We start from the raw sequence: 25,116 nt of genomic DNA, 5'->3' as shown, positions 1-25,116 counted from the left end.
CCCTCTTCCTTCTCTGCCAGCGGCTGCTGCCGGTGTTTGCTGCACGCTCTTACTGCACGGGTTCAGACAAAGGCTCTGTTGCAATGCCAAAAATGGTCCGTTTTTCTGAATTTGCCCCCAACCTCCAAAAAAATGCAAGTCAGAACTTTAATATCAGATGATGAATTAAAAACAACAGAAGCAGCACCTCCACAGTCCCTAAGGAAAAGGGAAAGCCCCGGTGCTCTTGGACTATAAGCCTCTGGATCCCAAATTTTGCTTCTCGCAATTGGGCCGACTGTGCAGATCTACTCCTTATTTCAGGTTTCAACAAAAGTCACAGAAATTACATGAATAAGGAAAAATATCAAGCATGAAAAGCCGTGTGACAAGACATCAGTTTATCATATATCAAAAGCACAGGCTTAAGCTTCAAATTCTGGAGTCTCTGGGGTGCTAGATCAGCAAAATAACACAGAGGCTTCAACAAGTGGGACTACAAATACCATCCTCCTGTAAGTCTTGTATTCCATGCAATACGTACCAGCATTAAATAACGAGATTTAAAAAGCATGCTCAGGAAGCTCATACGGCTGCCCAGTCCCGCACCACCCGCACCTCCTCCTCACCAGCCACCAAACCACACGCGGCTGCGCAGCCGGTATGAAGAGGGCCACCAACAACATTTCCAGAAACGGCGTAACTGTAACTAGAGCTTGCTTCCACGCTGAGTAACTGCATTATATAGGAAACTAAGGAAGCTTATATTACCATTTCTTCTCAAAATAACAAGTTATTCAAAAATCTGGACACTTCTATATTTGAACTGAAAAACATGCTTTGCTTCATCTACAACAGTAGCAGTGTGTTAAACACTGCCTGGTGTTTAAACTGTATAAAGACATGGAAAATGATCCCCAGAACATTTTTCAGCCTGCTTTCAATATTATCTTTATTCCCATCAGGCTCAAATAGTCCAAATATGATTATACAATACCAGGTTTCAAACTGAGGTGGGTTGTTGTTCAGTGTACACTACTACATTTCCTGATCAATGACAGGAAACAACTTTCGAAACAGCTCCATCTCAAATATTTTACCTTCTTTCAAGGTGTGAAGAGAAACAGGCATTTATGTTTCCCCTTCCTCCTGAAGTGAAGTTCTCCCTTCCCCAAAAAGCAGGTTTACTGTGGCAGGACAAGCAAGGAGCTGTAGTGGGGTCCCAAGGGATTACTGGAATGGCACCTGAAAGACTGGTTCAGTTCTGAGCTCTGCTCTGTGCTCTCATGCTTTGAGAGACTACGGAGACACTCTACAGCTTGGATCACAACACACACATTTTCCTCAGAGCCAAATGCCTTTCTTTCACATCTTCGGCATCACCAGCACTACCACGTACTTCTCCTTTGGTCAGTTGTGACACACTGCTACATTGTGCGTGGAAGAAACAAGGCAAGAGTAGGTCTTCGCCTGCCATGGCCTAAAGGGGTGATATTCTTATGATAAAGATCCGAAACGCTGCTGAAGTTAATTCATGTGCAAATCCTAAACTGCTCTGGGAATATTCTTTTTGTGTAAATATCTCTTAGTATTACTTCAGTTTCACTAAATGAGTTATTTTTGTCACTAACACATTATTAGCAAGAAGCAAGATGTTGCTAAATTAGTATGGAGTGGAGGGTACTTGAGACTAAAATGAGTGATGGCCTCTAACAGGAAGGCAGATTTGCTGTTTCTCTTTAAAAGGGCAATAGAATGAATTATCACTATTCGTTATCATTATTCATATTATCAGAATCACTAGAATTCATTATTCATACCTATATCATCTACTATTCACAGGCTTGCCAGCACAAAGCTTTGGACAGTTCTCATAGTTTGTTCCTTTAAAATAGTCACGGACTGTCCCACGGGAATTCTTATGGATCTTAAATTCTCCTGCAGCAAAATCCTGGCAAATGACAATTCACAGAAGTTGCAGCCCTTTTAACTGGCTTGGATCTGTCCTCCATAGAGCATGAAACATGACGGTTACATATTGAGATAACTCATTGGTCTCCTGCCTTCCCGGAAGGCTGAGTTCCTGCGTCAAAAGTTCTTGACGTTTCCTCCATGCTACAGCATGTTAGTTTAACTGTTTTCTCCCCCCCTCACCTGAGGTTTGCTTGGCTTGTTAGGAAAGTTAGGGTCAAATATGGTGGGATATTATTCTAGTTAAAAATAATATTTTCAACAACTCTACTTTTAACCTCAGCTTCAGCAAATTTTCCTGGGTGATAATTTATTTGCTGTTCATGAAAAATGTCTTTAGTGACATGTTCAAAAATACCAAGCCAGCTGGTAGTCACTACAGCCGCTTATAATCAGAAAACAAACAAAAAATATAGAATTCATATGCCTAGTATATCTGTTCAATACTGTAACAAAGCACCATGTTAACAGGTCTGACCACAACTGCCTTGTACTTTGTATTTTCTACTATTTTCTACCTCCTTTTACAAAAATACGAATAAGCATAAGATGCAAACAGAAATGAGTGTTCTGTATTTAAAAAAAAAAGTTGTAGATTTCCTTGTTGAAGGTCAAACAGTGAATAACCAACTTTTATTTGCTGGTTTAACTATCATCAGATGAGATAATTTGAAGTCCAGAACAAAAGTGATTTGCATAAGTGATATTATCTAATTATGCAATTCTCCAAGCTAAACTAGTCACTTTTGTCTTGCAAAGTACAGCTTAAAAATAAATAGCCCAAACATATGGGAACTCTCTGTTGGGACAAATACAGAAGAATTTAAACCCAAGAATTCATACAATCAGCTAGAAACTAAGAGAGTTCCACTTAAAATGCTGTGATTTACACTAGGGATTTAGAACAAATTTAATTAGTTTCCTGTGTTCCAGCAGTGTATATTAAGAGAAAATGAATTCTCTCAGCATAAAACAGTGAAACAATAAGAGCAAATGAGCTAAGCCAGCTTCATAAATCACTTTATGCAAGTCATGCTAAATATGTGCTAATTTCAATATGCACTCTGGTCAGATATTACCATATGAGTACATTCAGCAATTTTAATTTAAATTGCCTGCACTTAAACAGAAAAGGGCAGCAAATCTGGACCACTGTCATAATTGATATTTGCTATTATAGTCTTACATTATAAAGAAAAAATGACAAAGCTTTCAGAGGTAAACAATGTGCCCTGGCTCCTCTGAAATGCTACTCTTAATCCTTTTAAATGCAGCATGACACTGCTTGAACCTCAACAGTCCTCAAGGTGGAGAGGAACAACCAGGAGAGTAAAATCTTCCTTCCAGATTTACTGTTTTCCAAGTTCAGCAACCTAATATGTTTTCCATTTGCCTTTAAAATGAAACAAAATCATGTGGAATTACTAATAACTGGTTCTGTAAAGGGTAGGGAGGTTAATCTGGATATTCCTGAGGAGTTCACTCAAAAGTTTGCTCGATGTTTTGAAATTCAGATATCTCACTAGGTTGGATTGAAAGTCCTGTGAAAATAGCTTATTCTCCTGTTATTTCATTACTTTCACAAATATTCCCAATTCAATTCCCTAATTACTCAGAAGTATTAAAAGAAAAGGATTATTTCAACTTCTTTAGTTACATCAGATGTCAAGCAGGCCAAAAAGATTATGTTCCGCAAAGAGCATATTTTTGCACAAAAAAACTTATTCTTTGTTGGCACTGGACCTTTCATTTATTACCTGCCATGCCCATTTGATTTTTGGTAACAAGTTAATAGAGATAGCTGCAAGATTTTCTTGTGAAACTTTATTTTCTCAGATTTGTGGAAACACTGACTCAATATTTAATAGAAAGGGGGTTCTGAGGCTAGGTTTGGACCCTCAGGTCAAATCAACAACCAAATCTTAAACCTTAACTTTTCAGTCTGGAGGTAGAAATAACAATAATTTACCCACATGGAAATAAAATTCACTAGTAAAACCAGAAAGCTGACCACCAAGCAGAACTGTCAACCTCCAGCTAGCTCCACAATTGATTGCTAACTGTACAGTTAACTGTTTATCTCAAAAATGTTCTTAGGCCCTTCCCATTCAGTAAACCACCTCCAGAGTCTCAGCAAGTCAGTTATTATTCTGGAATTACAATCACATTTTACTCCATATCAAGAGTTACTTTAAATATGGGGGTGGAAGCACCATCCCCAACTTACAGACAAAGGCACACAGGTGGACTAAGAAATGTAGCCATGCTAGTTCAGCCAGTTTCTGGTAGACCTACACCTATAGCCATGTGTCTCAACCACAGCATGAGCACTGTAGTCTGTCTACCACACTACAAAATCATCTCATTTTGGAAGAAATTGTGTTTCCTGAGAAGGGAAATCTGAGAAATCCGTCTTACCTGGCAAAAAATGATGCTGCTACCGAGGTGCCAGTGGATACTTCGCTAGCAACGTACGTGCTCTGGGAAGCAGGGACGCTGTATAAGGAGGGCTTATCTGCATTGTAGCGGTTCAAAGCTGCTTCAGTCAGGCCCTCTCGACTAGTCTCTGTCATAAGCTGAGAGATCTAAAGACAGAAAAAGAGAGTTCAGTGACACCAGATAAAGCCCATTAGCCCACCCCTTCTCAACCAAACATGCCCTTGGACTGCAGATGGGGTAAGAGGCTGTTCCAGGCACCACATCTTTGCAGCTCTGTGAGCAAGGTTATTGCTTCTGCCATGCTAATCTACAGCACTTTGGCTCAGACCTAACCTTGCTTGCATTACAGCTAATGAGATAAATTCACTCCATCACTGGAAATACCAATAATGTCTGTGTCTTTCCCTCTATATGGAATGGAAAGTGTAAACTATAATCCTTGCTCAATTTCACCTTTGCTGACAAAAGAGGTGGCTTGGAAGCGTGCAAGGTATTTATTTTTATCTCAGAGAAAAAAATGCCTTTGTTTTTGTAAAATAACACAGCACTAGGATATTAAGTATTTTTGTTGACCTTTCTTCAGAAAAGCTAACAGAGGATAACAAGTCGTCCCCTGGCGTCTCAGACTATTTATTATTTCTCTAGAAAAATCAAGATTATTCCTGCCCATTTTCATTGGCTTTCTTACAAGGTTTTAAACACCTCATGATTTCATTCCTCCGATAGCCCATTTAACATTTTTTCCACATTAGGAAGCCACACCCCATCTTTTAGCTATCAGGAAGAACAAATGCAGTTCAGCCAGGGCTTGATCCAAGTCTCCCCAAATTAACAGAAAGATCCTTACTGACTTCAGGAAAAGCCAAGTCAGCTCTTTTTGACAACTGTCCACAAAATTTTAATTTCATTTTCTGGAATTCTTTTTTTTTTTTTCTCCATTAATTCACCATGGCATGACAAGTCATCTGTTGTACTTTATGCAGTTCTTAGCAACTTCCCTTTCCTCTTTCCCTCATCTTAACCACAAATTAGCTATTGTCTATCTGTGCATATCTCAGAATTGCTAAACATGGGTGCAAAGGGCCCTCTCCAATTATGGCTAGCAATCTACCAGCACATAACTTCTTCCCCTGCAAACAGTCTGCTAGAACGAGTCTCCCGTCTATCCCATTTCAATTCTCATGCCTATCCTTATCTGTGCAATAGTGATAGAACATCTTTATGAAGCCTACCAAGTGAAATACTTCTCTGTCCTGTAGTTCTCTTTTTCTGGGTAGGCTTGATTTTATTTCCGTTATTACTATTACATGCTTCCGTTATTACAAGGAAAGTTGAAGATCTATGCTTTTCATTTAGGAGATAAGAAGTGATGAGAATGTGTGTGGAGATGTTTATTCTATTCTGCAGAAGATTAAGCCACAGTCACTGTTAAACCACCACTAGACGACCTCTGTTGCTCGTATAGAAAGTTTACCCTTATTTTAGACATTTTGAAAACAATTTGCCTATCTCAAAAATAGGAGTGCTAAACTAGCTACTGTATTCTATAAAGAATGAGCAGAACTGCTCGAAGTACCATGATCATCTTAGTCACTATTAAGCCTCTCTGGTTTACTGATTTATGACATTGAAGAGTAGTGCCCTCAGAAGCCACTGGCTGAAATCATCTAGCAATACTTTTAAAATTCACTATTTTAGTCTGATTGCTAGGATACCTTCCCTACAGTTCCACCATGCGAGCAACTGGGCATTTTTTTCCTTAGTATTCTCCTAACCTTCATATATCCAATTGGGATATCCAACACACTTGAATTCAATAAACAATAGTTTCCTCAAGCTCTTCATACATTTTGATAAATCAGCTATTTCTATTTGCAATGAATGACATGGATCAAGACTCAAATTTGCCTCAAATTATCCCAAAACCAATCTCATCAACTACCATGAGCACGCAAAGAATTCCGAAGCTCTTCCTTCACAGCAGAATACACTCATATGTGTATTCTCATCTAATACTCATTTAAGTCCATTCTCTTCATATATTTGAAGGTCCCTAACCTTAGCAGCCAATTGCCAGCACTGCCACCAGGCAGTGACCCTCACTTCCAAGGCAAATTGATAGCAATTAAAGAGCTGATTGACTTATCTCAAAGCAATCTCTCTTGCAATCATAATTTTGCCACCTACTGCCAAGCAAAGGTTCGCTGCTCAAAATAAGATTTATCATGCCAACACAGCACGTTTCCATTAGCCTCAGCGGATCTTTGAAGCTACAAGACAATTAATACTCTTCTTTCCTGCCCCATCAACTCCTCAAAACAAAACGATTTGTTTGCCTTGGTGACTGGGATACACAAAAACTATCTACAATGCCACAGGTTTAAAATAAGTCACTACTTGTTTTTGTAATTATGGAGACTTGTAGGTGAGCCATGCTCATTCCCAGAAATGCCGTGAATATGACCAAGCACAGATCAAGCAATAGAAACAAAGAGCCTCAAACTGATTGAGGATATTTCTTGAAAGGTATTACCCTCAAGCTTCCTCAAAAACTGATTAGACACTTCATAAGATTTTGAGTAAGTTCTTAAATACAAGCACTCCAAACTTATCATACACTCACTCACCACAGAGACATGAGTTCTTTTGAAAAAAATATGAAAACAGACAATTCCTCTTCACGCACATACTCAAATAGTCACCATGTGAACTGTTATTTTCTTAATGGAGAGGAAGATACTGAATAGTTTGCACTTAGATTACATTTTCTTATATTCAGAACTCAGAGGAACTGAATAAGAAGCTGGAAATAATCCAATTATTTAAAAACTCTGTATTGGTGGAGTAGCACACTAGCCAAATGCCAGAGAGAAAAAAAAAAAAAAAACAGAAGAGATAAATGATATACATATCTCACGGACAAATGTAGAAGGGGCTTGTATCTATCTACGTGTGGGCTTTTCTCTAGTACTGCTATCCTCTAGCAAGTCCTATACAACAGCCCAAGTGCTACAAGGATAATCAGCTGCTCCAACTTCAAGCTGTGCAACATCTGCATGGTATTGACCACCAAATCCCGCTGGAATGGCAGCAGCTCTTCCCTGCTCTTGTTCCCATTAATTCACACAGCTTGTTTTGTTGCAGAAAACAGGAAGCTACTGTTGACATTGATATTGATGGATTATCTGTGAAAAACAGCACTCTAGCTTAAACAGCCACGAAAAAGGGCCCTCCCAGAGCTCCCCCAGGCCGACGTTCACTGTGCAGCTTGCTGGGACGTGGTCAGCACCCTCTTGCCCTCGGGGTCCACAACTGCCACCCGTTTTCCTTATCCATATTGGCACACTCCCTGAGCAAAATCTGCCTCTCAGAGAGCGCTCTCAGGACTAAGCTCCCACATGCCCGTACTCTGTGTCCCTGAGCTCCCTTGATTTGCTGTTTGCCTCTACAGGGGCATTTCTTGGTTGGCAGCATTGTGCAAGGATTCCAAAACCGAAACAATCTCTGTTTTACCTAGTACTAGACATACATACAGTAAAACAAAATAAGAAATAGCTTAAGCTATAGTCCAGGATCTCCTAATCCAGGAAAGGTTTCTCCTCCAAGTTATAAAGTCTGCTTGTTTTCTGTGGCTGCCCTTCCTATCCTGATTAGCCGATTAGATCAAACATCACTTTCAGGCTTGTAAAAAAATTTCATTTTCCAGTCTTCTATCTTTGCAATGCTTTATTCTTAAACTCTGAGGTTTTTCAAGGCCAGTTTTAGGAGTTGCATCCTTTAGGTGACAAAGTGGGATTTTGAACAGTGAAATCTCTCCAGAAGCAGTACAAACTGATGTATTTCCCTAAATTTCAGACAACCTCTTGTTCATAATCTGTGAAATACGCAACACCATTTGACATTATGCAGGTCCAAACAAATGGAAGTAAGCAGTGATAGAACTTCATCATAAGCTGAAATAGAACTCACCAGGTTTTGCTTGAAAGGGTTCCTCAAGTCACCATGCTGTTATATTTTCCTTATAATAGTAGTAGAGAGGAAACTAAAACTTGATGCTTGATGCTGGAATTGTCCCTTTGATTAACAGACAGAAAGAACAAAGATGGTGCTATGTCCAATGCTGGACCTGACTCGGAGACTTTTTGTTTCCTGTACATGTTTATGCTACACAATTTTGTGCTTTTGGGTCAACCCACAAGCTGAGCACCTCACTTGACACCCACAATGCTCACAATATTTGACTAATAAATCTTCATTTATTCACAGAAATCAATACATACACATGAAGTGACATGAAGAAAGAAGTCACAGGTACTTCATATAGAAGTATCTAAAGACTACTGATTTAGAATTCACCCTGCTGCATTTCTTTCATTTGCCTCATAGGTTGGGTCACGTAGAAATCATTTAAATTATTGTATCAAACTGAAGAGGATGCTGGAGAGGTATCTTGCCATCCCACTTATTTTATTCCACAGTCACACTATCAAATTATCCCTTTCTGCTCTTGACATTTCTCACTGAAGGTCACAAAAACAGATGAGTAAAATGATTCTTTTTTCCACTGGAATGCACCAAGGATACATCACACTTTTAAAGAAAAATACTACCAAAGCGCTTATAGAATTTCTCTCTTTCTCATCTCAGTTCAAAAGACCTAGTGAAAAAAAATGTGCTTTGAACACTAACAAACTCTGGCTTTTTATGGAATAAGTGGCAAGTATGCTTCATATAAATCTGCCTCTTCATCACGGCTGTCCTTCTAACCACTTACTGACTTTCTGCATGTAAGAGGGTAAGAACAGACCATTCCATTTGCTTTCCATTCTCTTCTGTGATTGCCCACATACCATATACATGAGGTTTAACATAGGTTAATAGGATATATTTTGAGAAATTCCTGTATTGAATTGTTGGCAGCACATCACTGCCTGGATAAGCAACAAAAAGACAAAGCATGGAACAATGCAACCTTTCATGCCTCAATAAAAACGTTTTAAGTGCACATGGAGCAAGACAGATGTCCCTCCCAAGGCTTCATTTTTTCTCCTGTCTTATAAAAACTAAGCACCCATTAACCTCCTCTTTCGCTGCTCTCTGACAGTATATAGCAAGAGCTGGACATAAGTCATGAGTTAAAATCCCTACTTCATACGAGAAAAGACGGCCCTGCACAAGTATCAGCCAGCCTAAATTCTTTTACTGTAGCAATTAAGAGTGATTCTGTGCATAGGACTTGCCATCTGCAGCATGAGGTTGGTATTTGCATAAGGACATTTTATTGCCAAGTTCATTAATGCTTCTAAAGTTCTTGGCTAAAGATTCCAGTTAGAAGTGCTGTAGAAATGGAAATTACCATTTTGGGTAGATGTGAAACATCCTTTACTCTGGAGGAAGTGAAGCATTCAGGAACACCCCCGAAATGTGGTTAACTTCATTGACTGATAAGTGAAGTAGACATGCAGAAATATATGAAACACATCCACATCTGAAACTAAACCTTAGGTGAGACTCTGTGCCAGAATTCTTCCTGAAGCAATCCTCAATGTTCAGAGATCCAATGTGGGGAGACAAGCTCACTAGCAAGAAGAAACTCATAGTAGAAATTTCTTTCATAAACCTACAGATTCGTGCATGACTTCTTTGGCAGAGTATTCTTGAATCAGAGCTGCCCAGTAAATGCTGAAGGAATAACTGGCTTCTTTTACCTACACAACCCCACTCCATCCCAAACAAAAAGGGATCTTCTTTAAGACTTCCTTCTCAAAGATCATGCTTTAGGAAGGGAAGCTTTAAATTATGCCTCCCCCAAAATTGTAGCACACCAAGAACATCATAAATTCACCACAAATCTGTTAAGGACACAAGCTTGGCAGCTTAATTTTGATGTTTCCATTCCCACAGCATTTCACAAAAACGATGAAATCATACACACAAAAAAAATTACTGCCATTTTAGCATTACACACAATCGAGTGTTTTGGCTCTTCTGAAAAACTGATCTTTTGTCTTCTTTCCAACTCCTTTTGGCTTATCATAATTTACTCTCAACCACAAGAAGAAAGTTATTCTTCCTGCTGAGCTGAAAAAGACTGCCTTTGGTCTATGCCAGCAATGAGAAAGAAAATGGAGAGGCATCTCATTGCATTATTAACTTGCTCAAGCAACAACAACTAATTCCAATTCTATTAGGTTAAAGCTGAAATATTTTATTTTTCATTAAATAAAAAAGAACAAAAACAATATCTAATTTCACTTTTTTGATTATTAAAAATATTAAGGGCTAACTCAATACTGATAGCTTATGATTTAGCTCAGCAATATTTTTATAGCAGCACTACACAAATCAAGGCCACGAAGATAAGTAAAGCAAGTTAATCATTCTGGAGAAGGACCCCTGGAAATACTGATCTCATCCCTTTTGCTCGACATGTAGATTTAACATCATACAAGTGTTCTGCAATAGCAAAAATAAGCAGAAAAAAAAAATCACTATGGTAGCATCCAGAGCACACAGTACGAGTTGAAATCCACTGTGCTCATTATCACAACGAAGAAAGAAAAATGTGGGAAAGTTGTTGCTTATTTCTTTTTTTGTAATTTTGAGAGTTTTTGAGAGAGGTGATCATGTAGAAATAGAAAAGGGAAATATTTAACCATTTCAAGTATCATTATTAAATACAGTTGCAAATAACTTTGAAATAAATCCAGTAAGGGGCTTATCAAGGTAATTGTAGATGAAAAATAACCTGAAAACTCCCCACTGAAAGGAGATCTGGGGATCAGTGGGCAAGGGGAAAGAGGACTCTTGTGCTCACTACACTACTAATTAATTTTACACACATCCTTCTCAGGGTAAAAAGGAACAATGGCAAAATTCAGTCAGAGCAACTTGAAAGTGCTGGCGATTTCCTAGGGCAGTCATCTTTAACATGGACGGAGTACCAAGGACGCATTCTGCATCTGTCACAAACCACTTAATACAACGAAGGTGACATTTCAGGAGTTATTCAGGACAATGCTCACCTGTAGAAGAAAACTTTGGAATGGTAATAACTTTCTGTACCTAAGGGCACTGGCATAGTTTTATAGTGACCTGTCATTCACTTATGACCTTTTCCTCTCGAAACGTTAATATTAAGCTGCACAAGACCACTGCAACCACTGATAGAGAGTGTGAGCGAGCGAGATCAAGGCAGCAATTCTGGATAGTCCTTTCCTGTCAAAAGGACATGTTCTGTGCGAAACAGACTGAAAAAAAGACATGCAAAATACTTGCTGAATTCAGTCTTTCTTGAATATGTGATGTAGACACAATACATACTGGTTAGAAAAGGCAACTATTCACTGCAAAAACTGAAACTCTAGGTAAGGTGCTTGCGCATGCTGCGCTCGCTCCAGCTGTACTCAAATTTGCTTGCAAAATGTAAAATATTGATCTAGCAGAAGGGGCTACACAGAACAGCGCACCTTGAAAAAGAGTGAGGTTTTTCGAAGGAGGATCACTGGGATGGCAAGAGTGCCGATTATATTTACCTCTAAGGAAGGAGAGTTTGAATGTACTCGGCACACTACACTTTTCCTTAAACGTTACTTATGTACTATGGCAGCACCTAGAGCTTCATCGTAGCCTCCAACTCAGGTGCTGTCCAAAAGCAAGATGGCCTTTGACTGCTGCAGCCACATCCCATGTCCCTCTATAAACACAACAGCTACTTAACGCAGATCTAATGCATTCTGCAGCACAGATGAAATCAGGACATGGGCACGTCCACCCATCAAAACTGCTCTGATGCAATTTACTCTGCTGCAAGAGCCCAGACCATTACATAAAGTATTTTACAACAAATCACTGTGCTTTAGGTCAGCTACTGAGGAGCAGTGACTTCACCCTTATTGTAAGACATTTTCATCCGATTCCTGCTCCTAAGAGTAACATATTTTGAAGAGTGGTTTTGAATGTTTTTATTTTTATTTTTTCATGATTACAATGTTCAATGTAAACAATTAAGCCATGTGCTCAGCTGGCATCTCTCCCTCTTACTTCTGTCACCCATTTACTCTACAGTGAAAGAAAAAACAACAACAACAAAAATAGGGCAACAGCGCTGCCTGAAAATCTGTGAGTCAATATTGACATTTTTACTTAGCAATGAATTCACTTTTCTCGATTTGCCAGTGCCCTCCTGAGTTAAGGAATCCATGGACAAAATAGGCAGTGCTCTAAAATTACCTCAAAAGGAATTGGTATACAGAGATTGAAAGAATATTGACCAGGAGAGGTTCCTGCTCTCTGATCTTGTACAAAGAGGTTTACTGAGCAGAAAGGGAACTAACTTCAGAAAAAAAATAATGCTAGAGGAGGAAAATAACATGATCTGAAGAGCTTAGGACAGCAAATGTCTATTCACACCAAACTTACATAGTGTGGAAGCTGCATATTCCAGTCTGCAGCGCTCCTTCTAGCCTAAGCGACCCCAAGCTTCAAATTTTATTTATTGGCTGCTACCGTGTTATCAAGCTGATTCCAAAGGGTAAGGACTCTGCCTTGTTTCAAAAACACAAGACCTCCATAATGCCCCTTTCAACACTCTCATGTTTCCTGATGTCCTTCCCAGACCAGGCCAGCTTCTCCTTCCCCTCGAGGAAGCTACAGACAAGAAGCTCCCCAGGATGCAGGGCCGTCCCGCATGCCGTGGGTCTGACCCACCTCCGCACACCGTGGGTCTGCCGGAGGGGCAGACTCAGGGCGCAGACCCTGCGAGCTGCCCCTCTTGCGTGGGGCAACGCCAACCAGAGCCAACTGCTCCAGCAGCCAAGGCTCCGCGGGCACCGCGGCACTATCCCCCAGCTGGGACGGTCCTGTGCTTGCTCTGCAAATGAAAAAACAGAAGCAGCGCCCAGCAAAGAGAGCTTCTGCCACCAAGTTTGGGATCCTAAACATTTCACCAACACGAAGATAAACTGTGCAGCAATATAATAAAGTTGCTTCCGTTCTTGTTAAGACAACAAAAACATGGCAATCTGTGGGAAAGCTGAGTTTGCCCTCAGCCTTCGGATTTTTTTTTTTAAATCTACTTTATTAAAGTTAATTTTCTTAATTATCTGCATATCCTGCTGCTGCATTTTAAAGCTGTGCAGCTGGAAATTAATTGGATTTTTTTCTACTATGGGTTTTAATTGCTATCAGATTTGTACCTTATTACAAGAGAAAGGGACGTGCTCTTGTTTGGTTCAGTTAAAAGGGAGTTCAAACATCCAGATTCAACAATTACACTGCAATCCTGTGTTGCAACCTGTACCCTTTGAGACCCCCGATGTTATGTTTACATACATTAAGCTTTATGTTTTGGAGCAACATAAAGCGGGTGCAGACATGTGGCAGGGAGACCATGAAAAACCAAGCGCACGTCGGCCTTCTGCCCCTCCAAACACACAGGGCAGCAGAGGGAAGAGCTGAGGCACAATCTTGGGAGCTCACCAGGTGCAGCAGCAATACATCTGTTATGAACACAAACTTCTACTTCTCTGATCTCATACCATCCTACCAGCAATGCCAAAACGCTATAGGAAGTTCAAATCTTCCTGTAGTTCCTTCTCTAACCCAAACAGCAATCTGTTACCGTTGACCTTTCACTTGTCTCTTGACAAGAAGGGCTCTAGAAGCTGCCAGAGTGTGTCAGCATGTGGGCTTAGCTTAAATGGCACTATTGACCCAGAAAGCAACCTCCTTCTATAGCTAGGAAGAAAGTAAGCAATAAAACCCACCATTACTTTTTCTACATATAAGCGCATTATCTGGATCATTACCCTTTATTTAAAAAGACGTATGATCAAGTTCTATTACAACATGGGGAAAGAAAACTTTACTTTCAGTATGAAAAAAATCTGACAGGATTAGAGATTCCTGTACCAATTATCGCATAAAAATGTATCCTAAGAACAAATTCAGCCCATGCTATTAGCACCTCAGGCTCCTACCTGTCTGGGGGCTAAGACCAGTACCTGTCCCACATGTCTCTGAACCAGCTCATCATAGGAGGCAGAATGGGTTTGGCTCCAAGAAATCTAGCAAATATCTTGAACCTACTTACAACTTGTTACCATTCCACTAGCTTCCTCATGGCAGAGAAATTACACGTCAGCTTTTCTTAAACTGCTGCCAAAAGTTGAACTAAAGTAGTGCTGGCAGATACCACAATAAAATGAGTTTTCTTCTGTGTTTTAGGTCACAGGGCTGCAGTACTGTATTTTATAAACAGGAGGAGTCAGTGGACTGATTACACCCAATATACAAACTTTTGAACAAATACAAAATAAATTATTTTTGCAGCTCTATTAACTTTCTTAGCAACATTTTCTTTTCAGATCAAATGAATGCTGTATAATAGTTTTCAAAGCAGTTAGTGACTTAAGGACATAGTTCCCCCCGATTCTCAAAGTGTCAAGTAAGGTTAATAGGTGCAAGCCAAACATCCCAGTTAAAAAGAAACAGCTCTAGAAGCTCTTTTGCTTGTCCCAAAATGAAAGCACGGCAAGTTCACCTTGGGTATCTCTAGGAACTGAGCAAAATCATCTCATCTCAGAAGGATTTGTTTTTGAAAGTCCATTATGAAGATTCAAACCTTTCCAGGAAAACATTCATATCTCCCATAATGGCAGAACATCTGTGACTGTTTAAGAGCTGATTGCAGAGAAAAGTTGGATGAGTTAGAAGCCAGGTATATTTTGGATGAAGTAATGTAAAAGCCTGGAAATTTTAAGTTGAAGACAGCCTGGGAAATAATATTTGATCCATCAAATATTCTGTTAGAGATTTATCACGTAGTATTCTCTTCCAAACACTTCTCTAACTGATCTTCACATAGGAACATATATTTAAAAACTGATTAAATAGGAGTTAACCTCTGACACCAATGATTCTGCAGCTATCTCTTTTGCTGCCTCTGTGAAATATTAATCATCTGAAGGAACACTGAGCAGAGCCTTGTCTATCCTGATCCATCCGAATGGAATAAAATTAAAAGTGCGTATTTTAATGCTTTGTTATACTGGTGTCTTTAACGATAGGTGTCAGGATCCAAGTGCAGCCACCTCATTTGACTCATTGAAAACTGAAGACAGCAGAGAAACCTTTAGAAAGAAACGCAGTTCCTTGCCTCCCTTCATGTTTACCTTAACCTGCACTGCAACACATTACCCAGCAAGTTCCTCCTACATTCCCAAGTTCCTACTTACATTCCATCAAGATCTTTCCTTTTCTTAAAGAGAGCAATTTCTGTCATTCCTGAAGAAAAAAGCATCCTGCCTCCTTTCCCTGTTTATTTAGTTTAAGTCCTGCAGGAGGTTATTAGAACTTATTAATTTTTTTTTCCTAGATGAAATTTGTACCTTAAAATGTTTGCTTTCCAAATGGTGAATATCTCGCATCATATCAAAGGTTGTAAGGACTCAAGCACATAAATTAATTGCTCTGCTGAGTCACAACAACTGTCAACATGCACAGTCCTAGCCTGTGGTAAATACAAACTAATATAACTCTTGAATTAGCTCTAGAAGTGATTTTAAAGAAACAAAGCAGAGATATCTTGCATTTGCTGGAGGCTAAGACCATGCATTCAAGTGACTATACATTAGTAAACCTGCTAAAAAAACACAGCAAGTTGATCATGTGTCTGAGTCCTGAGACCAGATCACAATACTACTATGATGGCATCTTGGATGAATTTAGATTGAAATTGACACAGCAACAGTCACTTTTCATTCAAAATAAATTGCTACATTCTGGTGCAGCCCAGGATATCCATTATGCAAAACTGGCCATACACAGAACTGCTCAGAAGTTACACCATATGTTCAACGGGTTCTGTACGGCTGAATGGAAACAGGAAACTGGCTATTATTTGGTCCAAAAGCGCACTAAAGATATGTCAGAGTAGAAACAAGAGCAGCCAGCAATGTGGTGCTGTGAGAAAGGCACTTCAGGGGACAGAATTGCCAGCTGGAAGAGGCCGACAACGGAGAGCCATGCACTTGCCTACAGCGAGTTGGTCCTACTTCATTCCCAGAAGCTGGATGTTAACACATTCTTCAGAAGTCAACATTTCTTTTCAATGCAAATAACTTGTAAGACCTCAACACCTGCTAACTGCTCAACTCAAAAAGCCTGACAATATTGTGCGTCTTTTTGCCAGCAGGGAAATAGCATGTAGCCTCAATTTTCATGCCAAAAAACTTCCATCTTCCAATGAATTGCATGAACCATGAATGGATCCATTGTCCCTCTACATAACAGTTGTACTAAATTGCATTACCCTTTGGCTTTGTGTAACTGCCTCCCCCTTTCTGTCCCTGCAAACACCCTTGCAGGTGTTTCTTCTTTCATGGTACCAACACGGAGTTGTAACAACAGCTAATTTCACAGTTAACAGCGTTAATGAGCGCTACCATGAAATTGTCTCTTGTCCAGAGGAATTCTGATTGTTAAGTTCATCCTGTCATTTCATACAAGCTCTGTCATGTTTTCAAACACAATTGTCTCAGTTGACCAGTGTCATTTTGCAGATTTCTTTCTTAGTGGGATCAAAGTTGAGCATGGTTTTCCTGGAACTAGCTGAACATTACATTAGCAAAAGCTGATCTAACGTTCAATTTAAATGCACACCATGATCTTTCCCCAGTAAACAAGATCCAATGAAGAGCATTTTCTCATTGACGTTGATTGTAGATGCCTCTGCTTTTTAAGCAATGCTTGAGTCACCGAGCTCCTCTACTTTCCAGAAGGCCCTCAAAAATCACTAACAATTTTGGAAGACTTCAACTACAGACATATATATTTTAAAATCCATGCAGTTCTGTAAAGTGAGTAAACACAAAGGAAAGAAACACTGAATGCAGCCTTGCTGTGTTCTGCAGCACTTTTCAAAAAGGCAAAAAAAAAAAAAAAAAAAAAAAGTGGCAAATTCATAGCCTGCAATGCTAAAAAATAGTGAACATTCCTGAAGGAAGATAGTCCTTTAAAACTCGGTCAGTTTAGCCTATTATGAAAATTTGGGATGAACAAGTATTAAATGCTTAATCCATCAAAGATTACTTTCCAGTGTAAGAGAACTCAGGGTTACCCAAAGGTAGACTCCATACAGCTTTAATGATCCCCTATCAGCCATTTCCTGGCTAGAAGAGCTTGAAATGACAAGTAAATGTTAGTCATACACAGAATCTTACACATCTAATACCTAACCTTGGAATGCAATGTGCCCAGTAAATGCTGCAAATTTACTCCTTCATTTGGAGGTACATTTTGTGTATCTCCTCACAGCAAACTTTGTTCACAGTACACAGACAGTGTGTTCTTCCAGTTGTTACTATAAAGTATTTTTGCTGGTCTTTCCAGGAAATTGATCTCAAGGAGATCCTTACCTTATGAATAATCTAAGGTCCTCATGATTTTCTTAACTTCAGTCTCATTGTAGGCTTATTACTTCCTATTTTTTTTAATCAAGATCATCTGCTTATTTTTATTCTTTAAATACCCTTTGTCCTCTTAGCAGTCTAAGAGAAAGTGGGAAAAAAAAAGTTACTTGAAAAATTTAGCAGAACTTAACAATCAAAAGCCAGAAGCTTAAGATATCAGTCTAAGAAAATTTTCTGCAAGTATATAGTCAAGTATTACACTTATTTCTCATAAAAGTCAGTGAACACAATCTTCAAGAAGCCATTTCCCTACCTTTTTTACCTTACATCAGTGAGTATATGTTCATATATGACAGAGAGACAAAAAGTCATGGCCCCAAGGAGTTTGCACAATAAAGTAAATTGACAAAACACACTGAGGTCTAAAAATAAACAGTGATTAAAATTAGTGCAGGAACTGTTGGTTGATATTTCTTATAAGCAAACAGCAAGATTACATTAACTGGCCCACTGGGAATAAAACAGATTTACAATAGATTTAATTAAATGCACTTTAATGAAGTCCAAATATAACAATAACAAACAAGCTCATCATATGAAATGGTACCTAAAACCCTAGTAAACCATTCTGAACTGTAGTAGGCACTTTATGGTTATCTTCAAATTTGGCTTTCTGCATTCCACAAAGAATTTTTATTTGCTCGTGAGTCATTTTGGATTTGCCCCTTCACCTTGTTTACTCAGCTCTGTTAAGTACAAGTTTCTGAAGTTACTTTTAAATCAGTTTTTGGAAGGAAATCTTTATTTTACTTTAATTAATTTTTAATTGAGCTTCATAGGCTCCACAACAACATGCCAAAAAAGGATCACTGACTAGAGGTCAGTGGAAGTGCAGTGATGTAATCTAATATAAATGAGGAAAAAAGTGTTCCATATGTTTCTTCACAAGGTGCCTTGTAGGCATCTACCAAGTTGCTTGGCACAGCTATTTACTCTAGATATCTAGTCCCTGGATAAAGCGACTATCAGATGAGCATGAACTAGTTCCAAATGGTAGAGGATCATACCACATGCAGAATATTAAATAACCAAGCTTAAAACACTGTCCTAGAAGTGCTGCTTGATGCGTATTTTTAGGAGAGAGGTTGGAATACTCCCCTTCGATAACATTAGCTTACATAACGTATTCTGATTCTTCAAGCTTCTTAATGCCAGCAGCATGGCATATAATTACTAAAAGGAAAAGGCATGATGCTGGTGTGTCACACTCATGACATGAACTTGATTTCGAAGTGATTTCAGATTGGAATCTATCCAAAACTTTATCAGGAATTCCTTTTGGAACAACAGCAAGGGATGCTTTCCCAGAGAGGAAAAACAGAGGAAGAAAGAGATGCATAGGAGCACATATGCGCATATCTGTGTAAATACACACCATGTATACCACGTAAATACACAAATCTGAGCAAAGGATGACTAAAAAAAAAAAAAATCAGAAGTAACAAGCACTTATACATTAAAGCAAAAATTTAGGAGACTATTGGATACTTCTCCAAATTTGACTACTAATTTCTCTTGCTCATTGCAGCCACAGTTACAGAAGCCATGGCAAATGGGTGAAGTGTGACCTTCACACAGGATTAAGCCTGTGAAATACTCCTTTTCGCATAGTGTCCCCTGCCTAACGTGGGTTTCAAGCACACAGAGGCCAGTCTTATCTGACAGAAGAATATGAAACTGACAGAAGAAAATGAAAGATCAAGCAGAAAAAATAAAGTTTACAGTGTCAAAGTTTGATTTTTGAACAGAAGAGCAGAATGGGATATTCCACATGAGCAAATAGGGAAGTGTGCACAGAATGACAGGATTCTAGCATCTTCTGGAATCACTTTGTATTGTGAGTTAAGGTAGAGTAAGCAGCAAGGGAGATACTGACTCAAATGCCTGTTTAAAGTGTAAGTTTCAATGATGCTAAAGTTAAAACCTTCAGAGGTCAAGTTAAAACTTCCATAGTCCTGTTCTTTCCCAGGGGCATGCTTTCAAGTAAACTCTGCAAAACAAAGCCCTTGTTTTCAAGTTTTTTCCTTTACAAAAAGCACTGTAGTAGCTTGTTGTAAATGGTAAAGTGTATGAACTCTGAGCAGCTGATAAAAATTATCCAGCTCAAGATGGATTTCTAGACAAAAAGGAATCGACCTTCATGAAGTTGACTCTGCAAAGTGTTTTTGAGGAAGTCTTTTTTATCCTTAAAGACTAATTTCTCTGTTTCTTTGTTTCATATTCCAGTTCAATATTGACTCTTCCACAGCAAGTCACAGAAATACCTCAGCTTCAACTTACAAAGGAACAAGCTGGCCCCGTTACATTTTTCCCTAAGTACAGGTAACAGAAAGAAAAGTTATTTTCTCAACTCTTCACCCATCAGAGCATCCATCTCAGACACATTCTTCCATTTCCCTGTCCATCTGCTTCTTCACATGTAAAAGCATAGGAAGATAACATTTCCTTCAAATGTATTGCTTCATGTTTTGATGATGAAAGCACTTCAAGTCATTTTAGGGGAATGGACTAAATATGCAAAAAATATTATATAGTTACTGATCCAGCTCTTCAACTGATCCAACTCTTCAGACGAGTTTATATTACATGTTTTCTAGTAGTATTACATTTTTCCTCATCCAGTCTCAGTGCAATGCTTAGAAGTATCTTGGAAAAAAATTCTGGAAGCTGGTAAGCACAAACTATTTTCTGACAGTGGAGTTATGGACTCTGATAGGTCTCCTAGCCTCCTGTAGTACCATCTGAGGATTCTCCAAGAAATTAGAGAGAGGCATTTCTGCTAAATGTATTCAAATTAGGCAAAAGGATACTGGCAGCAATAGCATAAAGACATTAAGCATAATCTTTTTCCTCTCAAATGATACTGTAAAGTCTATTAGATAAAGTAGGAGTCTGAACAGGTGTTCTCACACACACACAAATGGAAACCTATATAACAAGGCTGTAACAAGCCTCCAGTGTCATACTTCAAACCATCTTTACTGAAGCACATACCATGCCAGGGACAAGGCGCTACATTATTCATACTCATTATTTCACAAAATGCCCAGAGGCCCCAGGACTAATGGTCCCCTTACACAATGCAGGCTGTCCCTGCTTCAAAGCCAAAGCACTGAGGGGGCAGGAAGAGGAGTCACAATAAATGATTAAAGTCATTCAGCAGCAAATTGAGGAGCATTGAGTTTCAATGATCTCATAACCTACATAACCTTCACATACATGGCCCCGCTCTCAAACCCCTTTCCAGAAAGCTTGATCTTGTCCTAGCTGTCATCAGACCAGGTGTCTACATCTCCCCTACTTTTATTTTAAAAACACTTGATGAGCTGGTGTCTGTCAGTATTTAAAGGGATCTTTACATAAGCTCTGAAGTAAAGAACAAAACTCAGGAGATTATCAGCACCACAACTAAGTCCTGGCTGCAAATGACACTTCCAGGCATTTAGGATTACAGAAGTGAAGTCCCTTGTGCTGACTGAGTAGGTAGGAGAATAATGAAACTGGTAACATAAGAACTAGGCTTTTCTCTCCAGAGCCTCTCACACACAAAACCAACTTGAGTGTATCACTAACACCTTAAAAATAGTAAAAATTTTAAAAAGATCAGTTTTAGGACACTATTTTCATAATTTGTCAGGAAGGCCTTGTAAGCAGGACCCCTCAGCTGTCTTGTTCTCTCATAGCAGCTGAACACTGGCTGATTATATTTTTTGCTGAACAGGACAAATGATGATACATTTGGCTTACAAGACTTCAAAACAGAAAAACAAAACCAAACATACACACAACAAAAAAACCCAACTTCCTCCCAGACTTGCAAACTAGGCCCCAGTTCAACTTGCCTAACATTGCACAGATCTTCACAGTGACTTCCACAGACACAGCTTTAGGAGCACATGTGCCTCCTGCACCCTGCGATCACTGCCGCGGTGTATCTGTATTGGCACCATTGAGGGTTTCTTCACATTCACCTTTTATTTCCTGCACACTGGCAGTGAAACTCTCAAAGTCTTCAGCTATCAGAGAAATCGATCGAGAGGCATCTCCCTATTAGGCATTTTCTTTTGCTGTATTCCATATAACTTCTCTTCACAGTGCTCGAGTTGATTTCCATATTCTACACCGCCCTGCAGGAATTGACAAAACTATACAGGAATGAAACACGTGGGGTTGTTTGTGGTCATGGTTTGTGTGTAAATTCTGCAGCATTATGCTTAAATTCCACCACACAATGAAACACCTTCTTTGCTAGCGCTCCTCCAAACTGTCTGCCCCACTACCCACAACTGTACACACTGATCCAACTAAGAGCATCTGAGTGAGGCCAGAAAGAAAAGCAGGACAAGAATTCATCAAGGGTGATTCTTTTATCAAAATAGAAGATTTGCTTGGAACTTGTCTTTTCCTTAATTCACAAGGAAACAAAATAGGCGGGCTGGGGGGGCGAGTCTCAAACTGCCTTTATCTATGTATCTATTGGATAAATTCTTCTTTTACAGAGAAGGCAATATCACTCCACATGCTTTAAAACAGAGATTTCTTGCAAAATTTGGCCTGGCTCAACTTCTGTTAATATCCTTGGTCTCAAGAACTGATAATGCAGCAAAAGTTGTAGAGGAATTACAGCAATCAGTTGCAGCAGTTTAATTATCCAATGACAAACCAAACTGCACTCAACTTAGGTCAATGGAGCCACAATGAAGTCAGAGGAGCAGAAATTATTTTATCTGTATTCTGAACTTTAATTCTTTTCCTATTTATCTTGTTAGCCAAAAACCTCACATATGTTTAAACAGATAATTAATTAACACAAATACGCCAACATTCACTAACTCAAAAAGAATCAAACAAATTGAAATAAAGCACACCTATGACAGACAAATGTATTTGACTCAAAGCACTGTCACAACAGAAACACTTCCCTTGCAATCCTATTTACACAACTGGTAACTGCACTGGTGGCAGCTCAGTCACTGGACATTCACACCCCCCAGTCAGACAATGAGACTTTTGTCCTGTAAAACCAAGGTCCTCAGATGCCGTCAGAATGAGAGATGGTCACTAGTGTGCTCCCTTACAGTTACAGAGGTTCCTGCTGGGATTTCCTATTGACTTATAGCCCAAGAAGCACAGACCTAGGAAAAGGAGAGCTCATCGCCCTCCTATGCCTCAAACTTCTGGAGCTGAGTTCAGTTGGAGAGGTTAGGTGGGTCTGAAAGGAGAAGTAATAGTCTCATTCCTCCTCAGGGCAGACTGAATTTTAAGAAATGGTTTCATTGCCTGGAAGTGGCCTTTTCTCAGCTCTACAAGCCACCTTTCCTTACTCTCCAGGAGATACATACAAGCAGGTGCAAAGCCCAAAGGCTGCTGCACGACCAGCCTTCTCTTTCATTTGCCGTGAGACACCAGCAGACTCTGCAGTTAGGGGGTGCGTGGGAGAAGCCAACCTCCCCTCCCTGCAAGCAACACGTCAGACTCTCTCCTACCACCACAGCTCTTCTCACACTCCCGTTGGTCAGATATTACAGGCTTGACCCTCATCTCATTCTTATTTGTTTTACACTGTTCTAACCACGCCAACTGCAAGGCAGTTCCCGTCGTGCGAGAGAGAAGGGAGTCTGACCTCGACCAAAGCTCATCTGATAATGCCCATCTCTCAAGTGGAATACAAGGAAACAACCAGCCACTTGAACTCAAATCCACTAAATTAAGGAGAGAGCTGTCCCAATAGAGAATTTGGTATCACATTTCAGAATCCATTTCAGAAACATTTTACAGAAAAGAAAATAATGATTTTTACATGATAGCGCTATGGAGCCATATTTCAAGGTTACATCAGCCTGTAGTTATTTATGTCTTACTTCCCAAGGATGTAACATAGCATCCATGAAAAAGGCTTTGTCAGTGTATTTTTTGAATAGTAATTTTATTCCTCATTTGAAAACCTTGCTCTTCTTTTAAGCAAAGTCACAAGCTGGAATGGAATCTCAGTAAAATAATGCAAAATATATATATATATTGATCTTCCTAAATCTAATCTTAATTCTGAGGCTCATTTAGGTAAAACAATGCTATGAATTATATCTGTAAAGCAATGAGAAAAACTGAAATATCTCAGCCAAAGATATATATAGATATATTGATCTGTGTTTTCCTTGATTCCCTTTGGGAATTCAGTCCTGTGTCTGATAGTGCTGCTGGAGCTTATAATTCTGTTAGAAGATGAGAGAAAGTAGATGTGTTTGCGCAAAATCAAAGGCAACTCCTCCTAACTGAGGAGAGAAGAGATGGGAAAAGAATGAGAAAGCAAAATTTTAGTTTTTCGTTTGTTTGTTTTTAATTCCCTTTGGGAATTAAAAGTTTTAAAGACAAACATGTTGCTCATAGAGATGATACAAGCCAAGGATGATTCCGGCCATGGCTCTTCACACACTTGAATAAGGAATTGAAAAAAAAAAAAAAAAAACACAGGTCTGAAATGTACAACAGATACGTCGCACTCTGGCAGTGTTACTGAACCCTGCTGGAAGAGTCCTCTGCATTAATCTGTTTATCGCAGGCCTCCATCCAAAACACAGCGCTAGTCATCTGGTGTTTATCCTTCACCAGGTGCAAGCGTTAATCTAGGCTCCTTCTCCAGCTGCCCCTCCAGGGCCACTTCCAGAACAGAGGGACAAAGAGCCCAAGTGCAGACAAAGTACCCGAGTCCCCTTCTCCCAGTCAGCCTGGGCACCCCCATACTGGGATACTTCTGCGGCACTTTCAGGAATTCTAGTCCTTACCCATGTATCACATTATTAAAGGAAGTTTCCTCCACAGAAGGTTAGTTACCACTTGCCTTCTGCCATGCTGGAAGTTATCCCACCCCTTTTTTTCCTTTACCCTATCTAATATCTGGAAGAGGGTTTCTTATTGCCATATAAACACCTAATCCTTTTATGAATTTTTCTAAGCTCTTGGCCTCAACAACATTTTCCATGGTAATGAGTTCTACAGAACTGCATGTTGCATGAAAACTATATTCCCTCTTCTCAATTTCATATTGGCTGTCTTCACTTTTGAATCCATATGTTCTTGAACTATGAAATAAAGTATAAGTAGGAGCTGATTTGCTTTCTCCCCGATTCTCTGCCACTTTAGAGATAATGGGGAAAACAAAGGCATAATTTCCTGCTGATGCATCAGCTTGTCCTCTTCTTCTTTCCATCCCATCTCCACATATTTTTTTCCCGTGGTTAAACCGTATTCTCCTTCT

At 39.4% G+C, this 25,116-nt stretch overlaps 1 protein-coding gene across 1 annotated transcript in view; it reads right to left on the bottom strand.

Annotated features, from left to right (window-relative positions):
- The window catches only part of KIF26B (kinesin family member 26B), a 272,866-nt gene that overhangs the window by 155,229 nt on the left and 92,521 nt on the right, over positions 1-25,116 (bottom strand). Inside the window, exon 4 of the mRNA XM_088524291.1 lies at positions 4,369-4,535. Within this exon, the coding sequence (XP_088380417.1) occupies positions 4,369-4,535 (167 nt within the window). The remainder of the gene's footprint in view (positions 1-4,368; positions 4,536-25,116) is intronic.

Source organism: Tinamus guttatus, unplaced genomic scaffold, assembly GCF_059628265.1.
Source record: "Tinamus guttatus ecotype Peru unplaced genomic scaffold, ASM5962826v1 Tinamus_guttatus_pri_ptg000208l, whole genome shotgun sequence".
In the NCBI taxonomy this organism is placed as follows: Eukaryota; Metazoa; Chordata; class Aves; order Tinamiformes; family Tinamidae; genus Tinamus; species Tinamus guttatus.
This window is presented reverse-complemented; position numbering and strand designations above follow the sequence as displayed.